Raw genomic sequence first — 15,460 nt, forward strand, 5'->3', positions numbered from 1 at the left:
AATGTATACATCCAGATATTTCAATGTTAAGGCAAGTGCCGCTGCAGTACACAGATGGAAATGCATCGCAATTTAGGACTCTTATCAGCACAGAGAGAAGCTTTGGTTGCAGTATTTTCCACAGAAAAGCTCCCTGTAGGAAACAGTCTATTAAAAAATCTATTGCTGTCCATTTCCGTTCAGTGGAAAAAGGGAGTTATGAGGAGAAGTGAGGAGCAAAGGATGGAATATAAGACTGCAGGGTTTTATATTCTGGCTTGCAAAAATTATATGCTGCCTATATGAAGACACTTCAACAGAGTTTGTTTTATAGCCCCAAAATAAACCTTGCATGTGGTCAACAGCTGCTATCTCACACGTTCTAATTTATACTATTCTGTCAAACAGTAAAAAAAAAAAATCCCTGTCGACACTTTCCAGACCTGCAGCAAAGCTCTGAGGATCAAACACAAGACAAACTAGAAGCAGACACAAAGAAAGGAATGAATGAAGTGATTTGGTAAATACTTTCACAGCAAAGGAACAACAGCAGCCATTTATTTTGTCTCCTAAAATGTGTCCAAGTGGAAAACAAGATTTGGAAATCATAAAAAGAAATATGAAAACAAAAACTGAAATCTGATCTAAACACTGTGAATTTAGCAAAAGAAAAGACAGAAACAAAAAAAATCTCAAAGCTTTTTTAACAGAAATTATGCTGAAATAATCTCTGGGTGTGGTTAATGGGTCTACAGCGGTTTTCAGCATCTTTTTAAAACAATCCCAATACCCTTCTTTGGGACATAGTGGTAGCTTGAGCCATTTCATTAGCCTCACATGTCCCTGCAGGATTCTCACTGTAGTATAAAAGAACGCCAAAGAGAGGCATTCAGGAATCTCTACTACAGTAACTGCACTAGAGGAAAGAGAACAATCGAGGACTAACCTGATCTTTTCTAGGCCTCCCTGGTTTAAAAAAAAAGAAAAAGGAAAAAAAACTGTTATGGAGACTCTAAGATATGATTTTTTTACCATTTCCCTTAGGCTGATCACAGTGGGAGAGTTCTTTGATGGTCCCCTTTCTCTGAATCTCCAAAAATAATTCAGTCATACAGCTTTATGATCAACATCAACCTCTTCAGCCATTTCTACTAAAGGTTTAGAGCACACCACATGACCGTGACTACATTTGTATAAACACAATAATATACACCCTAACTCAATCGCACTGCTGGGTTTGACACTGCTGATCATAACACACTGATTGATAGATTGCAACAATGGGTGGGATTGTGTGGTGCCATGCTCAGCAGTTTTTCAGGTCCTATTTGCTAGTAAGGGATTACTTTTTGTCATATGGTAATTATAAATCTGTGTAAACAAAAATAAACTGTGGCCTTCCCCAAGGATCCATTCTTGAGCCATCTCTGTTTGATTAAAATTCCTTTATCTCAGAATATAGTGGGCCATAACATCTCTAGCCACATGTTTGCTGATGCAATAAAGCCTTATGTCTATTCTCTGAGTCAGTTTGTAACTAATAGATAGGACAGAAATCAATACTTTAGGAGTCAGAAATGTGACGATAAAAACAAGGTAGTTAGGCTTTGGACTCAGGTCTAAATTCTGTTACATTTCCACTTGCTTTCATAGAAAACATTGTTAAAATAGAAGGTTACCTGTCAAAGCAGGACACAGACAAACTGCTGCACTCATATCCATGTGGACAAAATTGTCGTTTAATGAAAGAAAAACCCAACAACCGAACCAACGACAGAAATAACTTGAACCTGAAAAATTCTATGAAATTGAACAGATAAAAGTCAGATGACTTTTAAGCAGAATTATGAAAAAAATAAATAAATAAATAAAAATAAAGTATGTCTATGGGTCTATGAATAGGGCTACAGATGGTCACTGTGCTGTTTGGTGAGATGGTGTGTACCACACTCAACATGGACCAGAGGAAGCAAAGGAGAGAGTTGTCTCAAGAGTATTCTGGTAAAGACTATAGGAGCATATCCAAACAACTGTGACTACAGCTGCACATATTTAGAAATTTAGGATCTATGGGGCTTAGCCAAACTCCCTGGATGTGGCTAAAAGAGCCAAAAACCTTCTAGAGAAGAGGAATGATTGAAACCTTCTTAAATGAGAGCTTCAAGTTCAAGGAATCTCAATGTCCGATTGCACCGTCCATTGTTTGAGAGACGACCGACAGGGACAACTTTGTTTTCAACGAATAAAAAAGCCAGTTTAAAATTCTGACAAACCACAAAGCTGGGAGAATGCCCTATGAACAGATGAGACAAAAAAATGAACATTTTGTCTAGACACACTAGCTCTATGTTTACGGACTGAAAAAAGAAGCATATCTAGAACACCGTCTCTACTGTGAAACATGGAGGAGGCTCTGTTATGATCTGGAGCTGCTTTGCATCATCTGGCACAGGATGTCTTGAATCTCTGCAAGGAAAAATAAATCTTAGGACTATCAAGTGATTCTAGCGGGAAATTTGCCTCCCAGCGTCAGAAAGCTTGGTCTTTGTCACAGATCAATAGGATAATGACCCAAAACACACAGATAACAACACCCAAGAATGGCTAAGAGGAAAACATTGGACTACTTTGAAGTGACCTCCTATGAGCCCTGATATAAATCCTATTGAGCATCTTTGGAAGGAGCTGAAACATGTCACTGAGGAAAGGCAGCCTTCAAACTTGAGACAAGTGGAGCAATTTGCTCATGAGGAGTGGGACAAAATACCTGCTGAGAGGGGCAGAAGTCTCATTGACACTTACAGAAATTGTGTGATTTCAGTGATTGCCTCAAATATTGTGCAGCAAAATATTAAGCTAAGGGTACAAGCATTTTTATTCAGGCCTTTTTCATATGTTTAATTTTGAAATTGTTGTGTTATTGCACTGTTAAAAAGCAATGTCTGTCATTTGTCCATTTTCATAGCTTTTATGTTAATTATTACTTTGCCAGATTCAAGTTATGTCAAAATTCTTATACTGATTTGAAAAGTAGTATATAAAAAAAATAGAAATTGTTAATTTTTCTAGCAAAGAGGATTTTATAAATTCTTCATTATTTCAACTGCTGCAATAAAAAATAAACAAAACATTTTTATTTTGCAAAGCTTTACAATCTGAACTAATATTTACAAAGAAAGCTGTAAAGACTATTGCAAGGGAAAATCATATGGTCATGTCTAAAAACTCCTCTCCTTTCACTGCTTAATAGTTTTAATGAACTAAAAGCTGAAACACATTTCAGCCAACATGAATTACAGAAAACCTCAAATAAATGTAAAAAATTAATTAAGTATTTGGTTAAACAGAATATTAAACTTTGTGCATACTGTATTGTACAACTTTATATTTTTGGTTCAAATTTTACTTTATAAATAAAATTTAGAAACGATATGATGAGGAATTGCAGAAACAGTTTTCTGTCTATGATAATCATTTGTTTTATGGCTCAAACACACTGATTTAACATCTTGAGTAGTGTGCAGATTCCCTTCACTCCCCCATACTCACATACTGTAAGCTCACAAAATAGGGAGACTAAGGAACTCATAACACCAATTCATTTTGAATGTTGTGTTTCCAGCACGACGTATGGATAATAAACCGCTCTCAACAATGCTTGGGGTATGTTAAAGCTGCTCTCCCCTGCTCCTCTGCAGCAATTCATTCTCAACCTGCAGCTCAGAAACCCCTTACAGACATACACACAAGCGCTCACTGTTTGGATCAAATGTGCTATGGCAAATTAACCACCTAACTCACCAGGAGGAAGCTAATGTAGCTGCAGGTGGTGACAGAAATGGAAAAGGATGGTAGATAGAGGTTGGGAGTGCTGGTTGCCCTGCTTCACTCAGCAGGAAGGTGCTATGTCTAATTAATAAGAAGGGCTCAACTTAGATCTGGTAGAGAACCTTGGGGCTTTTAGCATCCCGATGGGAAATCCCATCAAGATGGGAGGCACTAAAGCCAAACTGTCTGGCTTGTATTACTATATTCTGATAAAGGGATTAAAACTAATATAGTTAAAATTTAATAACCAATAATTTAAATACTAAGTATTAGGAATGGGGGGGTTGTCTAGGATATTATGTAAAAACAAACAACAAAAATATAATAGCTTTAATCTAAATGACAGATTTGTGATAAATCTTTTTCTCTGATTTAAAATCTCAGACCAATTATAAAAAACTCCCATTATTACGTGATCATTAGTGCATCAACAGGTTGAAGTAAGAATCAGTAAGAAATAGTCTGCTTTACCTCAAATCGGAAATGCCGTCAGTTTTTAGCAAAAAGAAGGAATGCAGAAGAGTTTTCCATAGAGATTGATGTGCACTCTAAAGAATATCACTCTATATTTTAATCTAGTACAGAGCTCTGATTATATATCTTAGTGAATAGAGTTCAGACAAAATCTCACATAAAAAAAAAAACTAAATAAAAAATTGTGTTTTGAAACAATCTCTTTCAGGTTACAGTGTTACAGACACACAACTGATGAAGCAGTAATTTCTGCATCATTATAAAGTTATACTATATACCCCTTTAGTTGCTTCCTAACTTTGCTTTATCATAGTTACTATAGTTAACTAAAACTAATGAAAAACAATGTATAATGTATTTTGTGTTAAAGGTAATAAATTAAAACTGTAGTTAAAAGGTAAAAAAAAACCTATAATCAAGTCACACTATATTGTGCCTTTTTCAAACCAACTAAAAAGTACTAAAAAATTAGACATCTTTTGTTTTTACATTCATCAATTGTCTTGGCAGCCTTGCAAAGTGAGTTTATATCAGCTGTGATAAAACCATTTTTTGAAAATGGTATCTTGTTGAGTTTTTATTGCATGAAAACCTTTTTATAAATGCAATACTTTTTTAAAAACATGACCGTACTAAATGCTGCATCTAAAAGTGAACTAAAATTTAAAAAAAAAGCTGAAATTAACACCACCATCACTCCTTGATTTAAACACTGCTAAAAAAAAGAAACACTCAAATAACAAATCCTAGCACTGAAATAATTAAATATTATCATTGAAAACGCTCTGTACAAAGTTGAATGTGATGACGACAACATCACATAAAAATCATCATTGGAAATCTATATTTTTAACCAATAAAGGCTTAGTTTTGAGGTAACACGAGAGGTGTAAGCATTGTCCTGCATTAGGAGGAATCAAGGGCCAACCAACCCAGCATATTGTCTCACAAGGGGTCTGAGGAACTAATCTCTGTACCTATCTAGAGTCATGATTCCTCTGGAGAGTGCTTGGAGGGATGTGCGGCCCTCCAAAGAAATGCCGCCCCTCACCATTACTGACCCACTACCAAAGCGGTCATGCTGAAGGATGTTTCAGGTAGCAGATCACTCTCCATGGTGTCTTCAGTCTGTCACATCTGTTACTTGTGTGTACCTGCTTTCATCTCAGCAGAGCACAGGGCACCAGTGCCAAAGTTGCCTGCCCTGGTGTTCTCTAGCAAATGCAAAGTGTTCTGCAGGGTTTTGAGCTGTAAGCAAAACCCCAGCTGTGGACATCGGGGCCTCATACCATCCTCGTGGAGTCGGTTTCTAACCGTTTGTGCAGAAATGCTCTTTTATGGCCAGTTGAATGTCATCTTGCAGGGCTCTGGCATTCCTCCTTGCACAAAGGCAGATGTAGTGGTCCTGCTGCTGGGTTGTTGCCCTACCTTCGGCTTCCTCCACATTTCCTGGTGAACTGGTGTGTATCCTGGTAGCGCCACCATCTTGTGGACACTACACTGACAGACACAGCAAACCTTCTTCCCACAGCTCGTACTGATGTGTCTGTCTCATGCTACGAGTGTGAAAGGAACCGCTTCTTTACTGTGTGTCTTGCTAATTGCCAATAATTTCCACCTGTTTTCTACTCAAATCTCACATCATGTGAAATTGATTGTCAATCAAAGATTTATTTAATTGACGTTATATTATCTTCCCTTTATTTTTTGACTAGTGTATGTAGCTTAAACTTCTTAAAGAAAGTTCACATGCTAATTTAAAGTAAGCTGGCACGCTACTCCTGACGTAACTCTAATCCCAAAGTGTTACAGTATATATGTACATATATGTATATGTGCTGAAGTATAAGCATCAAGCCACCAATGCAAGTCCTAGTTAAAAGTTAGTGATGATTAATTAACAAAAACACATGCAGGGGAAGAATTATGATAAGGCAAATGCTGTTACCAGCCTCCTAAAGGGAGTATCATGGAGTATCATGTAAACAGGATTTAACAAATGTGCACCTAAACTATTGTCAAAAAAGCTTGTCAAAAAACAAACAAACAATAGAAATAAACATCTTTATCTGAATGGAAAGTGATGAAGACTGATGGTGAGATGGAACGATCTCTGATGTGTAAAAACGACAAGCACCAAGTGGATTTAAAAATTTGGACAGGTAAAAAAAAAATGAAGTTATTGAAATAAGCAGGAAATGCAGTAGAATTTTCAAGATTAAACGTTTTCTTGACTATAAAATGAAGAAAAGAGTGAAAAGATTTAGAAAAACAAGACAAAATGTGAAAAAAATGTATGAAAGAGAAACACTTAAGAAAACAGAAGCAAGACGGTGATCTCAGTCATGGATGAAAGAGGAACGACACCAAAAAGTGACCAGATCCAGTGAAAGACGCTCACCCTTCTGTACAAAATGGCAGACTGAGGGTGAGAAAGAAGGCATGTGATTGGCTAGGCCCAAATGCCCTCCTCATCGTCCTATTGGTTAGTTCAGTCCAGCCGTAGCGTGAGTTCAGAAAAAGCAGGAAGTTAGTTAGGGAAAGATATTGTGGGTACAGCATGAGCAGTTATTGTTTTTGTCATAATATTTTCTGGTAATTTTAAAACCATATCTTGGTAAAGCTTCCTAAACAGTTAAGGAGGTTTAACAAGCTTATGGTGTTGTTACCTGGTCCGGAGAGGGCTTGTGATTGTTGGGCTGGTCAGAGTTTGGGGAAGCCACCTTCAGATGGTCGTCCTCATAATTGTCCGCCATCAGCTTCATCCTGTTCTGTGTCTGCAGAAAGAAAGGCAAACATGATTTCTTAAAGTTGTACTAAACAACTTCCAGTTTCGGCTGATGTTGGCTCCCCCCAGTGGACAAAGCTGTACTGTTTCGCCTGAATGAAGACAGCATTTCCCATGAGCACCATCGCCTAGCGTGGTAAAACCCTGATCTACTGGTCACCTGCAGCTGGATTGAACTATATTTCTGTTTCCAGTGGCTGTGTGAAAGATGAATAGCAACAAGGTAATGAAGCTAATTGTGGTGAAACTATGTCATATGACGATGTTGAAAATAAGAAACATTTAACTTTGGTTTTGTACCATATTCCTGCAGAATTTCCAACTCTAAAAATCGATTTGCATTTGCATATCCTCCACCCATCAAATATAGTGCAGCTTGCTCATTAGATGTCCTCTGCATATTAAAGGGAAACAGCGTTTTTTTTTTTTTTTTTACATTGGGCCGTTGATTTTAAGTTATTACATCATGTTCTACTCACCCATTTGAGTTTTGTGTCATTTGGAGCTGTTCTGAAGATATTCCGTTAGGTTATATCCAAGTAACGTCTTCCTATGGGCAACAAGTTGAAGGCACAAACTAAACTGTTCATAATTTATGGTACGCCAGCATTCATAACATGTAGGTGAATCACTGTCCCCAGACATCCGCAGTTATATTTTTTTATATTTATATCTTTCAAAAAAGAAGTGGCATGTGTATGACGTCATCAGCGCGCGCCGGCTACTGTTCATTTTTTCTGTCCGCCGAACTGCTGCTACTTTTACTCACATGCCTGGAAGGTGTCTAGTGCTACTACAACAGATGATCTCGCTCTCGAAATGGAATTGTACGATTCAGATTAGCTCGCCGAATGAATAGAAGGGGTAGAGCGTAGCCGCCTGTGGCTGTCTGTCACAACTCCAGTCAAAAATATAATCGCGGATGTCTGGGGGAAAGTGATTCGCTTACATGTCATTCATGCTGCCGTACCATAAAGGATAAATCATGAAAAGTTTAGTTCTTGTCTTCTAGTTGTTGCCCATAGGAAGACGTTACTTGGATATAAATATCTATAACGGAGTATCTTCAGAAGAGCTCCAAACGACACAAAATTCATATGGGCGAGTAGAACATGATGTAATAACGTAAAATCAAGGGCCCAACGTAAAAAAAAAAACAGCGCTTCCCTTTAATGTAGGAAACCAACATTAAATAGCTTACACCCACTTTCAAAAATCTTTAGCACCATTCAAGGCAGCAAAACCTAACTATGTCTCCATTAGATTTATATATATATAAATCTATCTACTGTAAATGCAACATATTGGTTAAATACTTTTCTGCTACATGGCTCAAACAAGTTATCTGGATATATACGTCCATGTGTGTGAGTGTATATATATCACACATCACACTTATCAGCACACAATTTAATTTTCTCATTTCCCTGTTCTATTTTTTCTTGCTTTTCTCCCATTATCACCTTGTCATCTCCTCACTCCTCCAACCGTAGGCTTCCTAGGATCCTCTTTCCATTTCCTCTCCTTGTCTCACAGCTTCACGTTTCACACATTTTAGTCATACTTCGGGTTTCACAGTAGGCCTGTAAAGTGTGAGGGGTGGGGGGGAATTTAGAGATAAAAAGCGAGGGAGGGCGTGGGTCCAAATCTGTTGGTGTTGTACAATCTAAATCCCCTTAGTCTCTCAGAGCGCTTCAAGGAGCCTGTGCTTGAACAGACCAGACAAGTTTTGCGTGTCAGTGTGGGCAGTGATCTTCATACAGGAGGAAAGAGAAAAATGTTAAATTTGATCTCATCTGTTTGAGGACCGGAAGAAAGATTGATTTTGTTTTTTTTGAGCCAATGATGGAAAAGAAATCCAACCCTGAATGAACAAAATAACATTTAATTTTTGGAGGGGTCTATTGAAAGTCCGGCTTTAGATTTCATCACAAAACTATTACATGGTGTTAAAAAGAAGATTTATTGTAAAACACTGAAAGGTGAGCAAATACAATAGTTTAAGCACAACTGGTCAAAAACTCCTCCATTATGATGTAAAAGATGTAGCATAAATTAAAACTTTTATACAAAAGGAGCCATGGTTTGGAGAGCTTCTACCTCTAAGAATTAAATGCAGGTAAAATGATAGAAAATCATCATAATCACAAAGGTAGACAACGGTTAATGCAAAAGGAGACAAAGCTGAGAAAAAATGTCCCAATTTTTTATCTGGTTTTCTGTTACATCTTCTCCCATTTCTCTAATTGTCAGGAATGCTGACCTCAGCTCACTTGCTCCTGTGCCAATTCTCCCTCTCACTTAATCTAATCATCACACCATTATTTCACTCCTCCTCCCTCAGACCTCCCTTTGCCTCCATCTCCATCTCCCCTCCACTGCAAACGCCCCCAGACCCAGTCTCTGCTTCAACCGAACAACAAGTAGAAAAAAAAAAAAGGAAATGAGGGGCAAACTGATGACTCAGGCTCAGAACTAAATTATTTCTTCTTGATAAGCCTCTGGGGAATTTTCCATCAGATTATTTTATCATGTATTGTAGCTTTTCATCGACAAAGGAAAACCTTTGTAAATATCAAAGCAATCATGGGCAATGAAAAGTTGCTGAGACATAGTTGGGCAAAAACTATTTTATCATGATAACACATTTAATTACTTTACCCATTTTTGTACATCAAAAAAGGCAACTGTTAATAAGTGGAAAATTAAAAATGATGGGGGAAAGGAGTTGAGTATAGTGCTGTGGGGAGTTATTTAATCCTGACAAAGTGTCTGCAGAGTAATTAAATTAGACCAAGACTTTTCACTTTGCTACAGTGGAAAATTTGAGTAATGGACCTCAGATTAGAGTTTGTCAATCAAATAAAAAGAGCCCGGTTCTATACCATTATAACAACGTTATATGGTCATTAAAGTTCAGTATTTTAAAGGCTCCAAGTGGTTTTGGGATACGTGACTAACTATGTTTATTTGCAACATGAAGAAAAAGTGCGTCTAACAAGAACAAGAGTTGTTGCCAGAACAGAGGATATTCCTCAACATCTTGTTTGCCGTTTCAAATCATATGTTTTTGCTTTCACTAAAACTCTGCAAGAATTTATCTCTGCCCTTCCTGATCCAACATACAGAAATGAAACGGGCTGGAGAGGAAGCAGACTGTGACAGTGGAGAAGAGAGTGAGGAGAGCTGAGGTCATCTTGATCTACAGCTGTCTGAAGGAAAGGGTCAAAGGCTGACAGAAAGGCAATGCTCTCAGGGCCAATTGCATTTTAATCACACAAACAGGAGGGTGGGGGGGTATGTGTGTGGTGAAAGTCTTACCACAACATGTTGTCACTTACAGGTATTCACATCTGCTCAGAATAAATCGTTTTCAAAGCTATGTTACAGCACGTTCTCATGCAGGTTTATGAGTGGAGTTTATATCTACTCTGCAATTCCAGCTGAACAGGGCTAGTTTTGCAGTGCATGACTTTAAAACAGACAGAAATTATGCTTTTATATGAACCGATCTACTCTTAGCTCTGATTTTATTACTCACGCTCCTCCTGGAGGGTGAACCAGAACAAGCCGATTGTATCCTCTGAGAAAGCAGTCGCATTCACACAGCATAATGAATTCTATATCTGATCGCCTCTAATATAAGCTTGAAAAAGTTGTTAACTTCCAGGGGTTGGTTCCAAGAAGCCATCCCCAATTGGGCCTTTCCCCTTGAAGGTTCCAATCCTACCCCCCCCCCAAAAAAAATCGGAAAAAAAAATAAAAAATACAAACTAGAAAACTTCAACTCCAGCTTTCTAGACTGAACTTGATCAAGCTTGACCACGACATGGATGACTGAGAATCTTCGCAAATATCGTCCAAAATCAGCTTTTAGGTAAATTAACAGCTCATTAATGGCATAGCTTTGGAAGACATGTCTCTATTATCGTTTTTCTTCCTGACACAGAGGATTCTCTCATGTCTGATAAATCATGTTGTGCTAAATGGTTACATTTTCATGGCCCTCTCCAAGTATTTTGCATGATCTGATAGTCAGCATAAATACAGTATCTTTATGGTGCAAACAGGCTAAATGGATTGCACAAGTTATTTTCCTCGTGTCACAGATGCATCTAGTCAACAGGTTACCTTTGCTCGCATTATCGCATTTGCATGTCTTAATAAATGCAAACCTTTAGTAGATCTCATTGTGTTTTTCATACAGATTGAAAAGCCACATTTTGGTTTCATCTGAGCAGAGCAGCCTTTGTGTCTTCCAAACATTTGAGCCAAATTGAAACAGAGCATAAAATTACTTTCTTTCTTTCTTTTAACAATGACTTTTCTTTGGCTGACTGATTTGGAAGGGGGTTTTGAAGAAAATATAAATTTCCATCCACGGCTCGGTTAAATTATATAATTTTTCGTTGGTTTATCAAAAAAAATTCCAATAAAAGACATTCAAGTTTGTGGTTGCAATGTAAAAAGTGGAAAAGAGTTCAAGGGTGTGTGAATACGTTTGCAAAACACAGTAATAATTCGGAAAAGGTTTTTTTTTTTATGTGAATTTGACAGCAGTAGAAAAGTTTTTAGATAGGAAAACCTTGAACTTCTGGCAAAACTCTTTTCACCACTGTACAAACAAACAAACCCACCCAAAGGAAGAGAGAGTTGGGCTTCTGTGCTGTCAGTTACCACCTTGGGGGCCCTGAGGTGTCATAAATGTCTTCATATGCAACATAAATAGACAAGATGGTGTGAGGAAGGAAGTGGAAGATGAGGGATGCTTGTTAAAGTGATTTCATTGGACACAGCTACTCTAAAACACCAAACTCACCACCACCTCAGATTCAGATTCTCAATACTACTTTCTTAGACAAAACATTTAAAATTGAATCTGTTTTTTCTCATGTTCAGTAACTTTAACCTAAAATAAACTTTAGTCTTGTGTTATAAATTAGTAGTTTTACCAAGAACAACCCAACCTCTGAATACAGCCCTCTGCAACCACAAGGGTTTTTGGTCGTGTATATTGCTTTGCTTTTGGCCTTGGGTGAGTGTGAACATAGTGTCGACACCCCACAGTGGCGAATTACTCTATATGCAAGGCCTTTTGTTAGAGTATATCTGGGAGAAATGTCTCCATTGATCCAAATATCTGGGTCCGTATTGCCAGTAAATATGGGTTAAAGACTGGCTAAATTTTCTCCTGGTGGTTAGAGAGCTGTGGTCACATCTGGACTCACTTTCTGGCTGCCTTCCTTGTTTTCCTTTCTCTCCTCATCACTGCCACCTCACCTGAGCTCCCTTGCTTTTTATTTACACCTCTCTAAATATGGCTCCCACCTTCCTCAAGTTCATTCTATCATTATTTTGTATCTATTTACCACTTCTTTTGTCATTTTTCCATCCCTACTCCCCTTCGGTTATCTTTAAACCTGATCAAATATCTCTGCGCAGAAGTTTGCTGATGCAAGGCCTGAGCTTTCCATCTTACCTGCTGTTTGAGCTGCTGAACCAGGCTATCCTTCTCCCTCTTCAGGGCTGCCACCTCTTCCTGCGTTCTCTTCTTTTTGGATGAGGAGAGCTCCAGCAGGGCGATGTTGGCATCCTTCTCGCTTATGGCAGCCAGCAGCGCTTCTTGCCTGTGAAGAAAACAATCCAGGGTAGATATTTTATATTAAAATTTTCTTTGAAATATATTATCCAGAGCAGATTAGGATAACTGAAAAGTTCATGCAAAGATATATAAAGGAAAGTTGTAACTTCATGAGGTATTGACCTCCTAAGGTCAATTCAAGTGAATCTCAGCCTGAAACTTTTAGAAACATTAACCTGAAATATATCAATATGTTAGGACTATTATTATTTGAGTTTCCCTTATATGGTAATTTAGGTGTAGATAGTTTAGGTATGAAAACCTTAAAACTGAATAGTGTTTAATCCCTTTCTTAATTATTATTATTTTCCCACATAATGAAATACAAATAAAAACTAAGAAACAAAATAAATATAATAATCAAAACATGAAAACATTTTTGATTTAGAACCAAGATAACATGAGTTGAGTAATTTCGACTTCATTGACTATATTTTGAAATACAGGAAGAGGATTCTGGGATTCAATGCTGCTCATTTCGGATCATACAGTAACCTTGATATGTTTGAAAAATGTGTTTCTTTCTAACCTCCAACTTCAGGCTCCTGATGGGAAGCAGAAACGCACATGAAACCACCATGAACTGCAGGGGGAATAGGGATTCTAGTTATAGTCATAGTGTCATAATGCAGAACCAAGTCCTCTGTGGGGGATTCTGGAGGATTTCACAATTTCAATAGTTTGATCCCCTAAATAAAAGTATCAGACACTAGTGATCCCCTAATGGTGAACTGACTGTATGCTTTCACTCTATACACAGAGTGAAATAATCATACGATTTCTAAAAATAAAGGTATTTAAGAATTTCATCATATAAATTTATATTAAAGGTATAGAGGACGATCTTTCATTTCCAGGTGGATCATTTAAAAAAGTGGACTTCCTATAACTGTCAATCATTCTGGTGATATGTTTACGTAAGGCCGTCCCGTTAGTCATCTTTTTATGCGCATGTGCACCTTCAGGCGTACGTCTGTGATAAGCTACGGTTTCAGTCAGTGAAGCTCACCTCTCTCACCGCGGTTCTTTGAAAACGGCAGAGGGTCATAAGAGAAAAAGTGTCTAAAACATGTTCAGCAGACTGAAGATGTTTTGTCGTTATCTCCTCTTTCATCTTTTTTCTTTTTTTTTTCCTTTCCTGTTCTACTTACATTACAGTGTCCATATAATCTGTAAAACTCCCTGCATAATTATAATAAAGCAATTCATATGCATAAATCAAGCATTAACATTATGGCGATAGCTGTACTGCCCCACTTGTGAAAGTAAAATCTGTTGGGCTCTTTTTGGCATCAAGACAATTATTCTTATTGCCACATTGGACATCAGCAGAATCACAGTGGCCCGCTGTCGGCGACTACAAACAAAGATGGCGCAAGCATCATGCAGTGGAGGAGGAGTTATGTGACCAATGGAGCAAAAAGCACTGATCATCTGTTTGAATGGTCAGTTAACTAAGTTTACTATTAAATCCACTATATATTCCTCGCTCTATATAGTGATTGAGGGATTTAGGGGTTAGGGCAGACATTCAGGCACAGGAAGCTTGTATGAGCTATGAGAACAGCAACTTTTAAATAGAGCCTGCACAAGGAAAAATGGGCTCATGCACGCTCTGGCAAATGCATTTTTTTTAAAGTGAAGTGGCGGGTCTTTTAAAAAATGTGGAAAAATCCTCCACAATATCTTTAACTTTATAATGGGATGTCTAATACTCAGTTGTGCATCTCATAATTTTTACATGATGTGTTTTAATGCAATTTTATTCTGAATAATAAAAGGAGCATTTGTTTATTTTATTATAAATAAAGATTTTTTTATGTTGCTTCTTGCTTTTACCCTTCTGATCTATAAGCACATGAGAACCAGTTTAACCAATTAGTTGCTCCTCAGATGTAATAAGCTCTCTCATTGGTCCTTTTGCGAACCAAGTGTTGCAGTCTAACCAATCAGAGGACCAAAAGGGTCACGGAGAAGGTAAATGGAGAGCGTGAAGTAAAAGGAAAAAAAAAAACGCAGAAAGGATTTGATAATGCAAGGAAACAAGGAATAAGGAATTATCTTTTGTAATTGTGTGATTAAGAAAGGTATTTATAATCAGATATATGAGTTTTTAAATCTCAGAAAAGCCAAAGCAGGCCCCATCTCCAGCCTTCCTGTCCCCATATAACTCTCCCTCCTAGTTTGATCGGGAAGCTGACAGATGAATAACATGAATAACATTCTTTGTGGCCTGAAAGCAACAAGCCGCATCAAATTCATCCCATCAAATTGCACCGAGTTAAGATCCAAGGCTGTTAATTCTCAGAATCAAATGTTTTCAGAGGGAATCTAAATCACCAGAGGAATTTTTACATTCCCACAAAGCTGAAGTAAGGGACACACACACATAAATACACTGAAAGCTAAACATTTCTAAAAGAGTGGACTTTAAAGAGCATAGCAATAGGCAAGACTTTTAATAAACAAATAAATAGCCCCTACACAATGTTGAAATGAGAAAACGTCTGCATATCAGGATAAATTATGTAGTTAATTTAAAAACCTTAAACAAACAAAGAGTTGGTGAATACAACCGTTTTAAGACAGGTGTAAAGGCTGGGTTGCTTTAACAAACACCAGATTGTTAAGTGTGATTAGCCTCCTGCTGGTCAGTAATTTGACCAACAGAGGCTCCAGCTGAAGCAAGCTATAATCCAACATCTGAGTGTTTGTGGATGTGCTGGAAGGAGTCCGATAGCTCCAGCATG

The 15,460-nt window shown here is 37.6% G+C and overlaps 1 protein-coding gene across 11 annotated transcripts in view; it reads right to left on the reverse strand.

The window, feature by feature from the left end:
• Positions 1–15,460, reverse strand: part of LOC107094597 (ELKS/Rab6-interacting/CAST family member 1-like) — a 123,357-nt gene that overhangs the window by 31,666 nt on the left and 76,231 nt on the right. For 7 of the 11 annotated variants that reach the window (XM_015390315.1, XM_015390316.1, XM_015390310.1 and 4 more), the window contains 2 exons: positions 12,549–12,696; positions 6,951–7,058 (listed from right to left, as the gene is read on the reverse strand). In XM_015390315.1, the coding sequence (XP_015245801.1) occupies positions 6,951–7,058; positions 12,549–12,696 (256 nt within the window). Of the gene's footprint in view, positions 1–6,682; positions 6,761–6,950; positions 7,059–12,548; positions 12,697–15,460 lie in introns of all 11 variants that reach the window. The other 4 variants (XR_001481686.1, XR_001481684.1, XR_001481683.1 and 1 more) reach the window with 1 other exon arrangement.

The sequence above is a fragment of the Cyprinodon variegatus genome, unplaced genomic scaffold (genome assembly GCF_000732505.1).
Source record: "Cyprinodon variegatus isolate N-32 unplaced genomic scaffold, C_variegatus-1.0 Scaffold493, whole genome shotgun sequence".
Taxonomy (NCBI): domain Eukaryota; kingdom Metazoa; phylum Chordata; class Actinopteri; order Cyprinodontiformes; family Cyprinodontidae; genus Cyprinodon; species Cyprinodon variegatus.